This window comes from Lycorma delicatula, chromosome 8 (genome assembly GCF_047948215.1).
Source record: "Lycorma delicatula isolate Av1 chromosome 8, ASM4794821v1, whole genome shotgun sequence".
Lineage (NCBI taxonomy): Eukaryota > Metazoa > Arthropoda > Insecta > Hemiptera > Fulgoridae > Lycorma > Lycorma delicatula.
The window spans coordinates 57516006-57534992 of record NC_134462.1 but is presented as its reverse complement, the minus strand read 5'-3'; the positions used below and the strand labels follow the sequence as shown (position 1 = coordinate 57534992).

At 33.2% G+C, this 18987-nt stretch overlaps 2 protein-coding genes across 9 annotated transcripts in view; one reads left to right on the top strand and one right to left on the bottom strand.

Annotated features, from left to right (window-relative positions):
* Positions 1-14671, bottom strand: part of LOC142328573 (uncharacterized) — a 66459-nt gene extending 51788 nt beyond the window's left edge. For 2 of the 7 annotated variants that reach the window (XR_012757309.1, XM_075372333.1), the window contains exons 1-3: positions 13920-14046; positions 13487-13682; positions 3328-3504 (exon numbers count right to left, since the gene is read on the bottom strand). Coding sequence is in view for 6 of the 7 variants with exons in the window: in XM_075372333.1 (XP_075228448.1) it covers positions 3328-3504; positions 13487-13682; positions 13920-13942 (396 nt within the window). In the remaining variant the exon portion in view is untranslated. Of the gene's footprint in view, positions 1-3327; positions 3505-13486; positions 13683-13919; positions 14053-14547 lie in introns of those variants that run through there. The other 5 variants (XM_075372329.1, XM_075372331.1, XM_075372328.1 and 2 more) reach the window with 4 other exon arrangements.
* Positions 14672-14970: 299 nt separating this feature from the next.
* Jarid2 (Jumonji, AT rich interactive domain 2) overlaps positions 14971-18987 on the top strand; it is an 84856-nt gene continuing 80839 nt past the window's right edge. Inside the window, exons 1-2 of one of the 2 annotated variants that reach the window (XM_075373884.1) lie at positions 14971-15131; positions 16013-16098. In XM_075373884.1, coding sequence (XP_075229999.1) covers positions 16022-16098 — 77 coding nt within the window. In that variant the 5' untranslated portion in view covers positions 14971-15131; positions 16013-16021. Of the gene's footprint in view, positions 15132-15163; positions 15344-16012; positions 16099-18987 lie in introns of those variants that run through there. The other variant, XM_075373885.1, reaches the window with a different exon arrangement.

Here is an 18987-nt window from a genome sequence, read left to right as displayed (position 1 = left end):
TAATAACTACTCTTAGGAATGTGATACAGAATTTTACAGCATTGAAATAAGCCATATCTATCTAAATACCAATTTTCCACATAGAAAACAATCTTGTTACCATGTGGCGAGAGGTTTGAAAATTACTTAACATGGTAGTTTCATTTTCAGCTGAATGTATGTTGCCACAATTTTCTTATTCTTGATAATATCATTGCATTGTCTTCCCATTATAACGCAGGAGATGAACTTTATCTTCAACAAGTCTACACTGGCATAAAGGTCTAGTTATGGAACATAGCCTTCCTCCAGCGCACTCCATTTTCATCAATCTACGTAATTCTATTATTAAATCCATCTATCCCCTGAGTTGAAGCCACTCACTCTAAACCTCTTCTTCCTTAATTTTAATTGGATTTTAATTTAATTTTATTAATGTAATATTATTTCCTTCAGGCTTTCGTTGTTACATAATCTCTAAACTTCCCTGTCTTTAATGAATCCAAATATTCACCTTAAAAATTTATTTTCAATAATATTAAGCTGCTTTCTTTTTAGCAAAAATGATCCATCACTTACACAAGCAAATATGCAAGATATTTTAATTTTCGTTTGCCAGGACAATAATAACTTGCTACTGAAAAAATTAATGTTTCAGAAGTAAGCTCAATTGCCTATTTTTTCTTGGATTGTTTCTCATTTTATTTTTTCAGTAATCAATACAAAATAATTATTTCTTGGTAAATGAACACTTTTTCTTAAATTCCTTGATTTTTAATTGACGTATTGTGATGATCTTCTATGAAGGTAAATCAAATATAAACGGGATTTTATTTTTTTAAAACATTTATTTATTGAAAAATAAAAGGCAAATATATTTCTACATAGTTTCCTGTTTTATAAATACATTTTTCCTAGTGAAAAGAAAGGTTTTTAATTGCAGCATCGTTAAATGAAGCTGGTTGTGTCAGGAACCAATTGCTCACGAATCCCTCCACGCCCTTGACATCTTCAAAAAGTTGCCCTCCTTGAGATTCTTTAAGTGGCCAAAACAAATGAAAATCGCAGGACGACAAGTCTGGATTGTAGGGAGGATGATCAAGTTAAGTCCAATGCATTTTTTGAAACCACTAGAGCCGTAGTATGGAGCCTGGCGTTATCGTAGAGGAGGATGGCTTCTCGAATCAGTTGATCCAGTCTCTTGCAACAATATGCAGCCCTGCCCTCCCTTGTTCAACAGCTCATAGTAGTAAGCAGCATTGATTGTGCATCACTCATGTAAAAAAAATCAATGAACAAAATACCTCACCAGTTGAAAAAAATGGTTGAAAGAACCTTGCCAGCTGTCAGTCGAGTCTTGGCTTTCACTGGGGCTGCCTCCCCTTTCCACCACCATTCCATACTGGCTTGTTACAACTGGAAAAATGTAGTGATGGACCAAAGTTTGGTCGCAGATGATGATTCGACTCAAAAATGCATCACCTTCTTTTGCAAACCTTGCTGTAAGCCTCTGACAGACCTTCAAATGTCTCAACTTCTGATCTGTGGCCAAAAGGCGAAAAACCCATCTGCCACACACTTTACGAAACTGTAGGTCGTTTGTGATGATCGCATGACAGTTCTCATAACTTATTCCAACCTGTTCTGCAATTTCAGATATTCTCACCAATCGATCGTCTTCAAGAATGTCTCGAACTGCGCGAATGTTTTTGTCTGTAATGCTGGTCCAAGGATTGCAAACGTGTTCCTATTTTCCACTTGTTCTCATCCTTCCTTGAACTCTTCATGCCAGGCAAACACACTAGTCCTTGACAATGTTTGGTCCCCAAACTGTGCAGTCAATCTTCAGAAAATTCCCATCACTTGAACTCCTTCACGGGCAAGAGATTTTATAATTATGCGTTGCGCAGTGGAGGGGTGCACCTGTTGCTTTGACATTGTGAGCGTTACTGACAAATTGGTTGGGGGAGTGGAATGACCAGCTCTCCCCACTCCTAATGATCCCACCCAAGCCTACTAGAAGCGCGAGCCCAGTCCCACCAACCGTAGATGCTCAGTAACAAAAATCCCGTTTATATTTGATTTATCCTTGTAATATTGCTGCAGAGATTTTCACAGGCTGTGTACTGTACATGAATGTCATTCATTCACAACCCCATTTTTTATCAGTCTTCACTTCTAGTTAGGAAAATGCTTTCTTTTTAACTTCCCAATTACACTTTTTTACTGCAGTATGATCTGAAAACAGCTTATTTGATAACTCTTGTAGATTATTGCCCTTCCCTGAATTTTATTTTTATTGATCGTTTTATGTAGCACTAGATTTTCCTGTGTATGTCAGTTAACATCTTTAGCATCAATCTGGCACACAATTTTTTAAAGCGAAATTTTTTAGTCAAAATTTCATAAACAAAAAATCATGAAAAATCAAAGACAATTTTAACATTGTGAAGCACCAGCTTTCTCAATTTTTACAATCAAAACATCCATCATCACTGACAGCCAGCCACTATGTTCTTCAAGAACATTTGTTTGCCTTTCTTGAAATGAACAGCACTACTGTCTTATTTCTGTCACTCATAATTTTCAATCTATGAATGTTACAAATTTGCCTGTGAATTTCAGCAGCAGAATTTTTTTTTTCTATCAAAAATCTAATACTCCTCAACTTCACACTTTGTAGGCACTCATTATAAATGGATGAATACAGATAACTAAAAAATGGCTAAACTATGTTAATAGCAGCTGTTTTGATAAAATTGAACTAGGTAACAACCATCTGTTTACAATGCATACATAAGCAGCAAATTCAAGATGGACCTTACTTTAAAACCATGCCTTATAGAATATTACATTTCTTTTAAGATATTCATATTAGTCCTATATTCTTTACTTCTTATTTATCTTGTATTTTAGACAATAGTATGTGTATTTTTTCAGTCTACACTCCTTCATTTGAATTTCATTAAAATGACATACAATTGCATTAATTGATTGATGCCCACAATGGATTATCACTGTGTATTTATTCTATATTGGTGATCTCCCAGCTCACATGTAATGGTTTTGAATAAACAAAGTCTTCATTCAGTCTCAAGTCAACCACCTCTATGGCTCTTAATATTTACTAACAAAAACCATAGTCCTGTTCTGATATGAACGTTTCAATCATTTTAAGTTACAGTACTTGCCTCATGCAGCATTACTGAATTTGTGTAAAAAAAGTTGTATAATAAAAGTTATGAAAAGTTTTGTAAAAAACAATAAATTTATATAAATGAAAAGTGTACAGCACTTACTTATTTGCTTACATTTTACAAGGTAAGATTTATAACATTTATAACTAACCTGAGAATCACTGCCAGTTAGGCCTTTAACTTGTAATAGTTCAGCAGTCTTAAGAAAATCAGCTAGTTCATCCTGACAGACACTGACTTCACCACAATACATAAATTGGAGAAGTCCACAAAGAGCAGTATATCCCACATCTTGAAGTATTACAATTGGATGTTTACAAGGATTAATCTGTATTACAAATAATACAAAATTATTATAAAACTGCCTAATCAAATATATTTGAAATTAAATTTTGAATTTTATAGCAATAAAATATATATATATATACAATCTGTTAGTTAAACAATCATTAGTAAATAAATAGGTATCAGGGTAATAATAATAATGAAAAATAAATAATTAAAAGAGTGTTTCAAAACAACTGTATTTTCTGTTAATGAATATAATTTGTATTTAGTTTTCCAAATTTATCTTTGTTTAGCATTTTGAGCTTAAAAAATATTTGAAAAAGTTTCATAAATTGAATATGATATGTTGTTATATGCTCTTTGAACATCAATGAAGAATCAAATATTATACCTTGATTTCTTACTTTGTATACACTAATAAGCGATACATTTATGTAATAAAGGTAGTTATGGTGTATGATCTGCATATGAAATCAATTTAGTTTTATCTATGTTACGATTTAATTCGTTTAATAAAGAAATCAGTAAATGTATTATGTACTAGCACTTTGCATCAACGGCCTCTGTTACAAGCAAACTAAAAACATTATCATTTCCTATACGTCTTTTGTGGTATGGTAATATATAAAAAAACAGGTTTCATAAACTTGCTGTAGCATATGTAATTGTTGAGTATTATTCTAAATTATATATTGATGTTGTGCAGCCACCTTCCTGTTGTATAACATCTAATAATAGTACAATCATTCATGAATCATACATGACTAATGTGTTATTTATGAATTGTTGTAAACACAACAGGCAATTCTAAGAATTTCATTAAATTATTTTTAATCTATTCTAATCATTGCAGTGTGAAGAATCATTTGTCACACCTCACTAGTAATTATGTTCTAGAAGTGGTTATTGTAGAAACATTTATTGCAGTGTATATTTTACTTAATGAAGTAAATAGCCGTTAGCGATTTATTTTTACTATTTGTTGTGTTGTTTTCATTTAAGGCTTTGTCATAAATTCAGTCATTTAAATTTTTAATATTTCAATAGTTATTTTTCTTTAAAATGCCAAAGTTAGGAGGAAAAGGTACAGTAGTTCATAATCAGGTGAGAGAAATTGTATTTTTTGTTTACAATTTCTTTTTACAAAACAATTCTGGATTCGGAATAGAGAGGAAAACTAAAGTGCAGAATACAGTTGTTCAGGTGACAAAATTATCAAAACAAACAGTCAAGAGAATTATAGCAGATGGGTAATCAAATGAAACTGAGAAGCCATCCGTGTTCCTTTAACCCAGAAAACATGTAAATCCCTCAGTACTATGTGCAATTTAGATTAGTTAGACACAAATGATTTCAGGTGTTTAATAAATAAATTTTATGTAACCGAAAAATGCATTCCTACTGTGTAGAGAATTATGTAAAAACCCTGTAAAAGTGAAATTAATTTCAAAGGGAGTGAAAGCTCTTTAAGAAGAATATTACATAAAATGGGATTTAGATCGAAGAAGCTGAAGACAACTGGTAATACTAATAGAACAGCATGACATTAAAATGCAAAGAATGAAATTTCTGCGACAATGTTCCTGTTTTGCAAAGGAAGACTGATTGTATACACAGATGAACCTACATTCATAGTAGTCATGCAATACCAAAATCATGGGGTAGACATTCATAAGGGTCTAAAAACACCAGTATCCAAAGGCTCACTATCAATAATTGTTCATGCCGGCTGTAATAAAGGATTCATTAACAATGCTTTACTTATTTGAATTACCTATTTGAATGAATTAATGGTGAATTACCTACTTGAATGGGATAGCATGCATTAATTTTTTACAAACTTCTTAAATCATCTTCTGAATAAATTACAAAAACAATTTATATAATTAAGAATTATCAACTCTTCTATCTTAACATTACCATCACTGCCTACAGAGATAAATTTGGTGATTTTTGTTTCTTTGTATAAGTGACGTCTTTGAATGCATGATGTACACATAAACAAAGGTCTGTGAAATTGTAGTGAAAAACAAATTCAGCAAAATGATATATAAATATTCCTACATCTAGGAATATTTGAATAAATTTTTCAACCTTTTTGTTGCAGCCCAAAAAGTTGTAGCTACAGTCAGTATTTCCATGTTTCTTTGGTTGTAGCTATGGTAAGTTATCTAATTACTTTTTACAAAAATTCTGTGAAATACTATTTTCACTTGAAAAATATATGAAATCAGTTTATAGGAACTACATACTTTGGAAAATGTTCAAATTTAAAAGTTTTTTTGGAATTATGTAAGTAGGTATAATCAGCAATTACAAATCATTTATTAACTAGGGTGCTCAAAAGTGATAATTTTACAATAATGTTTTGCTGTCATGGGCATGGACAGGGAGAATATAATAATTAAGAATATTACAAGAGTATAATACTGTAATTATAACAGTTTATTATTATTATAGTATATTTCTTAAAAACTATACACCATCAAATATCACTCTCTATTAATTAACCATTACACTTTCTGTAATAATATCAATTTATTAGACTAGCCCAGAAACTTACCTGATCTCAACCCTATTGAAAATCTATACATCATATATACAAAAGGGGAATAAGGAAGTTAAGACTGCATAACACAAGGAGAAAATTATTAACAATCTAATATCCACATAGGATTTCAGGATTAAAAAACTTCAACAGTTACACTCAATCTAAACCAAAAAACGATAAAATATAAAGTCATACTTCATATTAACAAAACTGTACAGTACAAACTCATTTATGTGAAATCTGCTGAAATTTACAGTTGTTCCTACTAATTAATTTCTACAACACACTATTATACAAGGTTTAGAAAAAAATGAATATTAGGGTTTTAAAACCATGTACTAACCCTTAAATTTGACGTAATGACTCATAAATGAAATGAAAGAGAAACTCTTACAGTTTTTCCCTACAAGTGTTCAGTGATAGAGCACTTTTCATCACACATCCAACTGATAGGAGAGTCTGCCCCATACTTATACAAGATCCTTTATAAAATGCCAAAGGAAAAAAATCACATGGGGTTAGATCAAGTGACCCGGGATGCCATTGCAAACAAGATCTGTCTTTGGGTCTAGGCTATCCAATCCAGAGTTGGAGAAAACATCATTCACTGATCTCACACAGAGTTATGCCAGTGAGGAGATGTACCATTATAATTCCAAATAGAATTGTCTAGTCCATCTTGCAACTGAGAAAGAACGATGTACGCAGCATACCCAAATAAGCAACTCCTGTTACACTTGTTTCAGTTAAAATGAACAGTCTGTAAACTTGTTGTTGGAATTTCAAAGTGGATTTTCTTAGTATGCACTTACACCATAAGGAGAAAGTATATACAAATTTTCATCAATTTATCTTTAGTAGCTTTTGCCGGGCGTTTATCACTCATGAGATGTTATTTTATATAGCATCCCCCATCTCGGCTTCACCCTGGATTATAATGCAGCCAACCCATTTTCTAATAGTATTAAGACTGATAGAACATCCGAGTATATGATATTTTTTACGGTGATTTGATTTTCTGATAGCAGAACGTATTGACTTTCTGAAGTATCAGTTCTGGAAAGTCCAACATATAATTGCCATGAGGCAAACAGTCTGATCATAAATCAATATCAATGTGTTTGAATGTCTGGTCATGTGCTTTATTGATTGTTATAGGAAACAAAAGTTTTATAGGGAATTGCAGCCTCTTGAATTGAAATGCTAAGTATGTTGGGATCATTGAGATATTGGGTAAAAGAGCAAACACTCCTCAGCTGGACCTGTCAAAATAGTAGCCTCAATGATGTGATTTCACATAGATCTGATTTGCAACCCTATGCCGTTACATAACCTTGGAGGGTTAAGGTTTTGTAGTAAAATAATCAGAACTCCCATTTTAAGACTGGGACTAAGCACTGGAAAACCTGTAGGATTATGAGAATTAATAAATTCTGGAGGATAGTGGACTGCATCTTCAGTATTGATTACAGAATCTACAGATCGATGATATTCCTTGCTTTGCCCTTCAACTTTTCCTAACATCATATTATTAATTCTAATGTAGAAATATTTTGAGGAGTTATGATAGATCTTTTGCAAAGCCACTTGAACGGTTTTTGTAAAAGCTTACTAATTTCTGGATAAATATTGGAAATGAGATCATCCATTGTTTGTACAACAGTACCAATGTTTTCATTGACAGGAATGTGATCATCATTGTGAGGAAGAGTCCCATTTCCAATGTTTAGTAGTTGTAATGGAAATTAGCATCGCCATCCCCAGGATGAACTCTCATAATATTTCTTAAGTTAACAGTGAGGAAAAATTACCATAAGGGTGTGATGATTTAAGGCACACCTGAACAACATCAGCCCTAGTTCCTCTTGCAATGACAGGCAAAGTTTGCCAAAAGTCTCCAGTAAACACGAAAGTTATACAACCCATTAATTTATCGCATGATCTAATATCTTAGGGTTCAATCAATGACTCATTGTCCATTCATCCCACACTATAAGTGTAGCATCTTGAAAAATTTGTTCAAGTGGACAATTTTTATAAATGGAACAAACAGATTCTTGTCCTTATGCAACATTTAACGTCAACTTAAAAGTGGAATGTGCAGTTCTCCAACCTTTAAAAGTGTAGCAACTATTCCTGATGATGCTACACCAATTGCAAAGTTTTTAGTTGAGCAAACTTGAGCAAGAAGCAGATTGATTAAGAAAGTTTGCCCAGTGCCTTTAGGAACATCTAAGAAAAGATTTTTTGGGTTGTTGCTAGCAACACTCATTTATGTAATCAAATGCCTGACGTTGATCTGGTACTAATACAGGAAGATTAATTATTCACAAATTCTTTCTGTTCATTGACATTGAAAGAAAGTCTTAACATTGTATCATAAGCATTAATAGCTTCTTGATTACCACTTGTTTGTCTTGGTAAGCCGATATCGCATAAGTATCTTCAATCTCAATGAGACCTCTATTCAATACTTCATCTGAAACTGTAATCTCACTGTTATTGGTTTGACATTGGATTTGATACAATATCTTTACAAAAATCTTTTTAGAACATTTCCCACAATACGTTCAGTTGAGCAGAATGACAAAAAACTAATATAATTGCAAATAATTCTCTCAATTTAGGTGAAGACTGACAGACAAACGTGTTTTTCCAGTGATTATCATTTTCCAATTAGCAAAGTGCAGCGCAAGCAGCTTTATATGTTTGGTGTAGCACACCAAACTGTTGGTGTGCTAACGGATGTAGGTTCATCTACGGATGTAGATCCTACATCTACGGATGTAGGTTCTTTTACATTATGTAATAACATATGCAAATAAAAGCATTCAGCTTGGTTTGGATGAATTGTATATACTCTACCCAGAGCAGGATCCTTTTTGATTCCAGCAAATCCTTCGATATCAGTTTGCTTTAATGCCTACATAAATGTTGAATTTTGCAACTCTGTGCAAGCGATTTGATATATCTGCAAATATATTACCAAAGGTTCAGATCAAGCAACTGTTTTGATTAAAATCAAAGAGATGAATTGAATCAGTACATTAATGTATATGCATATGTAGATCTGAGGCCAACTGGGGATTTTTTTGACTTTCCCATACATCTACATTATCCCATTATTGTTCATGTAGCGGTGTTCACTTAGAAAAATATCAAGTATTTATTTTACTGAACAAAATCTCAGAGTCAAGGAGTAAGATTTCATTGTGCTTTCTTCGGCTAAACTCATTATTATTATATAGGTATAGTATCCTGGAACTTCAGGATATAACAGTCTTAGCAGTCATCGAACTGACAAAGCTTAAAAAAAGCAATAAGACTGGCCTTCTGTGGACTCAGAAAGAGAGGCCTTCTGTGAGACAAAATCTCAAGAGTCGGACTCTGAGATTTTGTTCAGTGAAATAAATACTTGATATTTTTCCAAGTGAAACTGCTACATGAAAAATAGTGGGATAACGTAGACGTATTGGAAAGTCAAAAAAAATTACCAATCGGCCTCAGATGTACATATTTATCTACAATGAATTGATTTAATTCATCTCTTTGATTTTAACCAAAACAGTTGCTTGACCTGAACCTTTGGTAATATATTTGCAAATATATCGAATTGCTTGCACAGAGTTGCAAAATTTAACATGTGGGCATTAAAGCAATGTGACAATAGTGGACAATGTGGGACGATGCATTATCAATGTCAACTATGTTATCTTGCATATTTAAAGTTGTCATATAACCTCTGTCCTCTGGACTTTCCAATAAGTTGGGTAACCTTCATCTGCAGTTTGATTGTTACAAATGTACATTTGAGGTTTCTTTTTTGAATATTTTTGACTTATGAAGATGACCTATTTATATCACCACATGGTCTGTGACAAATATATTTACAAACAATGTCGTATATTAATGGGTCATACTTTTATCAGGGAGTTCAGCAGATATGATAAGATCAATTTTGTCAGGTTTTATTTTAGTTACTAACTATACCAATATGTGACAATGAGGTAAGCATTGTTTTTTCCACTTGACATTTAGGACATAGCAGTTCACTGAAACAAATATTTCTTTTTTTTTCATAAGCTTAGGAGTTTTTTAATTTTCAAATGGAAAACTATGGATATTAATATCATATCTATCAGTACATTTTTGAACAGTGAATAGTTGGTTTTTTATTTTTTGGCATTCAGGACTGCACGTAAAAGTTATAAATAAATCTGGACACCCATGTTTACGCATGTGTCATAGCATCTTGAGATTTCTCATGCATATACCATGGCGAACTAGTGAAAGAAGAGGAAATTATGACACTTTGACCCATTTTGTTAGCATTAACATTGGTGTCTTGTTGCACAGCAGATGAATGCAATCATCAGCACATCATTTTTCTTTTTTTATTACGTAAAGACTAATCTTTCAGTGATCATCTTGGCCATTATGTCATCACAATATTGATTAATTAAGTTTCTGTAATAATGTAAAAAACTGTCAATATTATCTCGAACCATAAGCTAATAAGCATAAAATTGCACGCAGGAAACTGTTCTATTTTGTTCATTATTATTTAGTGGAAGAGTTAGATAATAACCATCTTCATCCTTCAAAAACATAAGGGGATATATACTGTAAAGGATCATAGGAGCGATGAAGCTCAGACACATGTTGCATTTGACAGTCACGACAACATAAGATTATATCTCTAGGTCCTTTATTTTCATCGACCAGTAAAACAGTCATTAGCACTTAGAGCATTGTAGCGACCCCTATACTGTTTACAGGTACACGGTCAGCATGAATTATTAATTTAAAATCTTCCGCATTACTCAAAGGTGTGTTGTCAATATTGCATTTAAACTCTGATCAAATTATTATGTTCCAGAAAAACTTGGAGAGCTGTTATTAAATGATTCTTCAAGTTTGGAACAACATTAGTATGAAGGGACGTTTAGTCAGCACCAGAAAGGAAGTAAATTTGTAAAAATTGATCAACACCAGGTGATGGCAATAAACTTCCTATGGGATAGTAAACTTGACCTAGAATTTTAAACAGAGGCATAAAATTTCCTTCTACAATTTGTCTAGCACCGAAAGAAGTCATCTGAAATAAGCGTTGAATTTTCCAACATTATCGAGAAAATGTTTTGACAAAGGATGAGATCCTAAAACTAAACTGTTGATTGGTTCTGGTAGCTCATTAAGTGTAGGAAGTGAAACTTTCCTACTAGAACAACACTTGCCAGGTGCTTCATCTTTCCATTTTTTTACAAAATAATGATTGCATATTTTAATCATTGCACTAATTTGTAATTGTAATTCTTTAATATTAATATAATCCAAATAAGGATCATATTCAAAAGCAGATCTGAACTTTAAAGTGGCTTTCCTATATTGTGTAGCATCGTAAAACAGATCCTCATGCTCTTTCATCGTCTCGTGTAAACGCAATGTAGACATTTGCCTTACATCTGTAGATTTTCTGCCAATATTATGTCTCTTCCGGTTCAGCATGATTTTAGAAAAGGAACACAACAAATACCGCCAAAATAGATAGATAGATAAATAAATAGATTTGAATAATCAAATATTTATCGCCAATCACAGAACCAATATATCATATTACCTGAGAAATCAAATACAACTGCATTAACCTAACTACTATACATATATCAAAGAAACTGATTAAAATTGCCTGATATTTAATAATTAACAATTACTTGTAGCTTACACTATGATCAAGTAGACTGAATTTTGCGAAACATGTCCACCACGTAAAAAGTTGTTGCCTGAGCACAACATATCTGCCACCTAGTAGAGAGTTAACATACTATGTATGTAGGCAATGATGATCTTTTTAACATGTTTTTTCAAGATTTTTCTGATATGAAATATATCTATAAACCTTCTGTTATGCCAAGAAACATTGGTAAAAATTTGGTTGCAATTGATCGGGTAGTTTTTTGTTTATCACAAACAAAATAACCCCTTCCTCTTTATATAATAGTATAGATAAAGATTTGTTATTAGTTATATTTTATTATTTGACTAAATTATCACTTCAGCATATATGATAAAAATAATAAATTGTGTAATTTGTTATCTATCTTAACTAATCAGCTTTTTTTCAAGGAATAATGACAGTAATATATAATCACCAGTTATGTGAACATGAATTGGAATTGCTAGAAAACAAAATTATTTCTGTAGTTGTGTTTCTACTGCATATATGTAACATTTTTCTTTAAATAAAACTGACACCTACATAAAGATTAATTTGACAATTAACTTAATTCAATTCCAAAGACAATACTTTCCTTTTCTATACGTAACTAAAATTTTAAGAAGACTGATGGACTAAGGCTTGAAAGCATTATCTTCAGAACTGATGCAAATTCACTTATATCAGCTTTTTACATGTAAACTTTCATCAAATGATTTTACTAGTTCCAATGCATGACATGAATTTTCTATAAATACCTAATTCAATGCTACTTTATTTTATTCCCATCAAACTCTTTTTCCTCTAATTTCTAGTACTTGATTCATATACTTCTCCCATCTCACTCTGCATCTAGCTTCCTTAGTAATTAACCCCTGTTTCTTTTTTTACAGAAATAATTGTTATCTTGATCTATTTTTTTTTGGTTTTTTGTTTAATATAGATATTTTGATTAATAATGACTTAATATGTAATTTAAGAACAATTCTTTTGCATACAATAAGTATTTATTACACACACACACACACACAAAAGCATGCACTATTTGCAGATTTTCCATCATATGGAATTAATTTATCCCTCAGCAGAGCTAATAAGGTTGAAGGTTTCCCTTTCTCACATATGCAGCTTGCATGTCATGTGGAATGCTCAATTTCACAAACAACCAGCCTACACCATCCACTTTAGGAGTTCAAGGACAACACATCCCATACAGAGCCTAAGGAATTCGTGTGATTTCTGCAAACTCAGATTCTTGGTAAAGCTCTCATTTTTTCAGCTCAACACATAAATCTCCCACTATTTCTTATACAGTTAAAAAGAATTAATAAAATTCATGCGACATTACTTTCTCATCAATTCAACCACACCTAAAATTAGGATAATTTTATTTGTAAAATGATACATCCTTAAAAAACTGGTTTGGCACATTGAATACATAAGACATACAAATGACATAAAATGTCATTTTGTTTTACACACAAATCTTTCATTCAATATATCTTTGGATTCTACAAACATGCTTGTAGAGACAATATAATGTAATTTATTGTAAGCCCGACATAGTTTCAAAGTGAGTAATCCATACACATCACCAAATTTTTCCCTTTATATGCTGCTAACAATTGAAGTTTATATGCTGCTAACAATGTTAGCAGCATATAAACTTTTATCTTCACATAAAAAATTAAACAGATACCCTGAGACATTAAAATGAAAAAAAAAAATGTTGCAGTTAACAAATTTTATACTTACTTTAAATAATTCTTTAAAATATGGGCTACAAACAGAGAGCACAATTTTATGAGCTTGGACAAATTTCCCATTGGCTGCAATGGTAACATCCACCAGATCTTCTCCTTGAAGTAAAGCATGGAATTCAGAAGTTAAGTTAGAATGAAAATTATTCCAGCGCAATGAAAATTGTTCAGATGAAACAGGATCATCCATTCTATAAAATAAAAGAGCCTAAATTAATCTGATACTGTAGTTTGAAACTTAGGCTAATTGTAAAGAGCGATTTAAAGTAAAATCAAAAGACAAGAATTTATTTTCTAAGAATGAAAACAACGTATTACAAATTAAAAATTGATGCATGGAAAAGTATTGCATAACATTTCTTCTAATATTAATACAGTATCCAATAAACAATTAGTTTCAACCACTGAAGGCATCATTATATAATCACCTTTTCATTTCTTTATCACTCATTTGAAGAAAATATAAAAAATTTAATCCTGAAAACTACATTTTCAGATTAGATGTAAAATGTTTTTAAGTTGTAGGAAAAATGCGGGCGAGCAATATATATACGAACTGTTTTCGGTACTATGAACAAAATAAAATTTATGTTTATACATAAATTTATTTTTAAATTCTTATAATCTTGCAAAAAATCATATTTTCTAATTAAACAATCAAATTTACAGACCTAAGGTTATATCATAAAATAAGGCAAATTATCTTGCAACAGTGATAAAAAAAAACCACTATCACAAAGAAAAAATACATTACGTCCGTGACTAATACATAGTCCATTATCAACAAAGTTATGCGTAATGCATAAATTCAACACGTAATATTAAAGCTGCTCTTAACATCATTTCATATTTTATATACAAAATAAAAAAAATTATTTCAAATGTTAACATCGTACACTGCATCCTTAATTATTTTAGCCATACTTAACTAAATTATAACGCCACAAATAATATAAATGCTTATTTACTTATAGTTTATGAAATTGAAGTTTATCTTTTTAAAACAAATATAAAGTTACACTAAACATAAAATCTAATACAAATATTCATTAGTACCTTAAAAATAACTAATTAACAAATTAGCGTTTATTGCTGAGATCATAAATAACGCCGACGCTTAGTATAAATAATCGGCCGCAAACAAATTTCTCAGCCGTGGATTGTCGATTTGACATGTCCTTGATGTCACCTGTGTACATTTCCACCAACATAAGAAGTTATTTTTTTAATATTAATAATAATTTAATCTCAATAGATAATTAACTAATATGCCTAAGAGCTGAATTGTCAATTTTTAAAACTTTTATTGATATGAAGGGAATTTTTCAGTTTTCTTCAATCAATCAAAATTTTCTTTAAGCATTTGTAATAAATTAAAAAGTAATAATTGAAAGTTTTACATTTTTCACAAAGGTTGGATGCCTGTTACTTTATTAGCAGCTGTTTCTATTATAACGCACTCTACAGATAGAACGAAGAATAACCATAAAACTAGGCCTAAGAAGTCATGACGTGATGTGAAATTAAAAGTGTCGAATTAGTACGCGATAATAGTGTTTTATAGTTTTATATTTACTTAATAGTGCTAGTGTTTACTTGATAACTAAGATGTAATTATTATTAAGTGAATTAATTGGAAGGTATGTCTTATGAAATGATCCATGATTTTTTTTTACCTTTAGTAGGAGTTGAATGAACCTACATAATAATGGACAAAAAAGAAAGTAGATTGTAAATAGCTCCCTACAAGAGAACTGTGTACTAGGTTTGGATTTATTACAATGTATTTCATAAAACTTTGTATTATCATATCGTTTCTGTTTATTTCGACTTCCTACGAAATAATAAAAACGTAAATAAACAGTATCTGTCATTTATTTTTCGATTTAATTTATAACCCCAGTGTGCGGCATTATTAAATTAAATTTAATATTTTAAGAAATGTTACCTGCTTTAATGAGATATTTAACGTAAATAGATATTTTGTGTTTTTTTTATATGTTAGTCCGAGGTATAATGAAAACAACTTACAATCGTGAATGTTGACATTATTTTCTGTCGTCGTGAACAATATTAAAAAGCATTAATCTGACAACAAAAACATTTTTACACTACTAAGTATTGTGTTGAATGTTTTTTTTTGTTTAGTTTCAATTCTGTTAGATTAATTATGATTTGATTTTTTTAAAAGAATTTGGGTTAGGTTATAACCACTGAGTGCTTTGAAATTGTTGATATTTAAAAACTCTTTGAAATATCCTTGGTATCATGTATTATGCGTTTGTTTGTTGTATGAGCTTTTTTTGGGGTATTGTTACTTTTCTTAAAATATTTTTGTTTCAGATGACCCGTTGTATACATGTATAAATAATATACATGTATTATATAATTGAATTTGTTGAAATTCAAAAATTATTATAATTGTGTACTGTATTTTTATTTATTGTAGTACATTTGAATTTTATCCTTATGTTTAACTCCTTTCCCTATGACCAATTTTCTAATATGGTTTCTTCTTTAGTTTCTAGGCATGATGGTACTTAGCCGGACTGATTCTAAACGTCGTAGAAAAGATGATAATGATGTTTTACAAGAAAGTCCCAAAAGGTAATAAGTAGCATTGTTTCTCACTTTTTTCAAGTTTATTATTTCTTGAAGAAAAACATGATTGGTTACTTTTCTTTTTAGTTTTCTATTGATTAATTTATATTTGATAATCTTGTGTTTGTGTATGTTCATATTGTGTCCATATTTATCAATAAATGTTGTGTTCTTATTTAAGTAACAGCACTCAGCACTTTTTCATTTAAACTTAATCTATTCACACTATATATTTCACAAAAAAAAGAAGAAAAATGTGATTTTCAATATTTCTTCAATAATTATACTGAAATAATTTGCATTGTTTATGAATTTATGCAGCAAATTAAAATTGAGAGCATTGCCCATCACATGTTCTGCATGATTAATAATTATTGCTTCAAAATATGTCACCAGGTATTCAATCTTTTTTTTCTCCTTCCCCTTTCTGGAACATCTCTTTGAGCATTACCTCTGACAGGGGAAGTATACAGCCATCAGATGCTGCACAGTGCCTGCGATCTCATTGCACGAAGATGGTCACAAGATGGTCGAAGGGCCCTTTAAGCTCTCAGCCACAGGCCTGTACAGCTCAGCATCCTCTAATGGAAAGGTGATGGGGAAGACTCAGTTATAACACAACTAGAGAGTCGGTCCAAGGACTGATCCCTGTGGTACTGTGTATAGGTTACCCTCAATTGTTGTTCCATATTCCAGGCAGCAAACAAGCCTATGCCCAGTTAGATATGACTTGATCATCTGTTGGAGGTACAGTGGAATGCACTCCACTAGCAACCTCATTATAGTGACATGAGAAATGCCGTTGAATACATTTCTCACATTAAGGGTGATGAGCACACACATCGCTCCTTGGCTCCTCCTCGTAGCTCTCTCCGCAACCTGGCACAGCACCCACCGCATCAATGGCAGACCTCCCCTTCCGGAAGCCGTATTGACTGGTGGAAAGTATGCCCACTTATGGCCAGTGGCCGCTACAAGGTGTGTAACACCTGGTCCCTCCACAGTTTGAAGACTAACACCAACCGCAGGCATCTCTACCTGTGAGGGAATACCCCTCTGTGAGGTAAGCGTTATACATCTCAAGAAATACATCTGCAGCAGCCCAGATGGCCACCTTTATCCCCAAATTTGACAACCGGTCCGAGCCCAGAACCTTCCTCGGAGACATGCATAATGTTGCATCCAATAACTCCTCTTATGTAAAAGGGGGGTGGAATCTCTCCATCATCCTTGTCATCAGTCAATACATCTTGTCGATTTGAGAAAGGCCATTGATTATGCCTTGTACTTTTTGAATGCCCTGGATAGCAGGGACCCTGGGTCTCGTCCTCCTTTTCACCAATATAGTGTATAGTCTGTCTCTACCTTCTCGATTAGCTCATTCCATGCTTTCTGTTTCGCCTCTTGAATGCATGATGCAAGATTCTTCTTGTATTGGGCCATATATACATATCCCTCAGGATAGAGAAACGAGCCCTAGTCATTTTCCTTCTAGCCGTTAAGACACATCTTTCTCTTGTTGGCAATCTCTGATGACTACCAGTAGATGGAGGTCGCCCCTTTCTAATATGTCTCCTAGGGAGTCCGCCGCCGACTATCTCTAACAAGGTCACTAGTCTGTTGACCTTCTCTTCTGCTGAGCCAGGGGCACAGACTTCACTTAAGTCATGCTCCTCTGTATGAGGGCAGTGGGTCTAGGTCCCGAGTACTCCACTCAACAAATATGGAAAGACCATCCACAGTTTCCCTACTCTGAGATCATAGTGGCAATAGGCTGGTGGTAACTTCCAGACAGGCCTTCCCACACCTTCCACTCACAGAGACACATGGGACCAGTTCAGAACTTACAAACGTAAGATCAACCACTGATTGAGTTGGGCTCCTCCTGAAGGTATGGATACCGCCCACGTTCAGGCAAACTATAAAAAAAGCAGCAACTGTATCAACAAGGATCCTTCCCCTGATGTTTGTCCTACTAGTGTTCCAACCCGTAGATCAGGAGTTGGAAGTCTCACTCCAGAAGAACAGTAAGGTGCGTAAGAATGTCTCTGGCCGAAGCAGTCAGTGCCTACTTAAATCTTTTGGTTGTAATATTTGGCAATGCATAATGAATATAAAAAGATGCCTTTGATTCTCACCCAAACAAAGCTTTTATCGAGAAGCACTTCACATGTGGATACGCTACCAGTAAGTCACAAAGCTGATCTCTCCCCATCACCAGATAGCAGCCATCCGGTTGAGGGCAGGTGTCATACGGCTTGGAGATGAGCACAATATCCGCACTCATCTCCAGTGAGTATCCAGCCAGCAGGTCATTTGCCAGCCTAGTGTGATTCAGATTAATCTGGATGACCTTCATTTTCGTGCGGCTGTGCAGCCAGTTCTCCCCTGACTTCCCTCAACTATCTCTTTTCTGGGTCCTTTAGGGCATGAAGAAGCGCCTGTTGTGTGCATCTTGGTTCTGCTGGTCAAGCACCTTGCTGCCACATTACAATCTAAGGCTCTATGACTCGGGTCCGCAATTGAAGTAAGAGCCTGACCTGTCTTCTCCCCGGCATCCTCTGGCCGTATGGCCTGCCTTGAAGTTCTTGAAACGCCGCAGGGCTGCTCCATGGTGTCAACCCTGTATGACACCATGCCGATCCTTACACGACTTCTGTACTATGTGTGCAGTCAAGGAGGCTGACAGTCTTTAGATTGCAATCTTCATCTCTCTGTAACCGGGTCACATTGTAATCCATAAGTCTTCAGATAGCTCAGGGCCAGCCAGCTGCCCAAGCTGCTTTACTACATCCTCCACCTGCATATCGCCCCCTAGATCATGTATGCAGAGAGCAACAGTTCTGGTCTTTGACTGTACAGTACCATCCTTCATGGCAGTTGTCACTGCCTGCT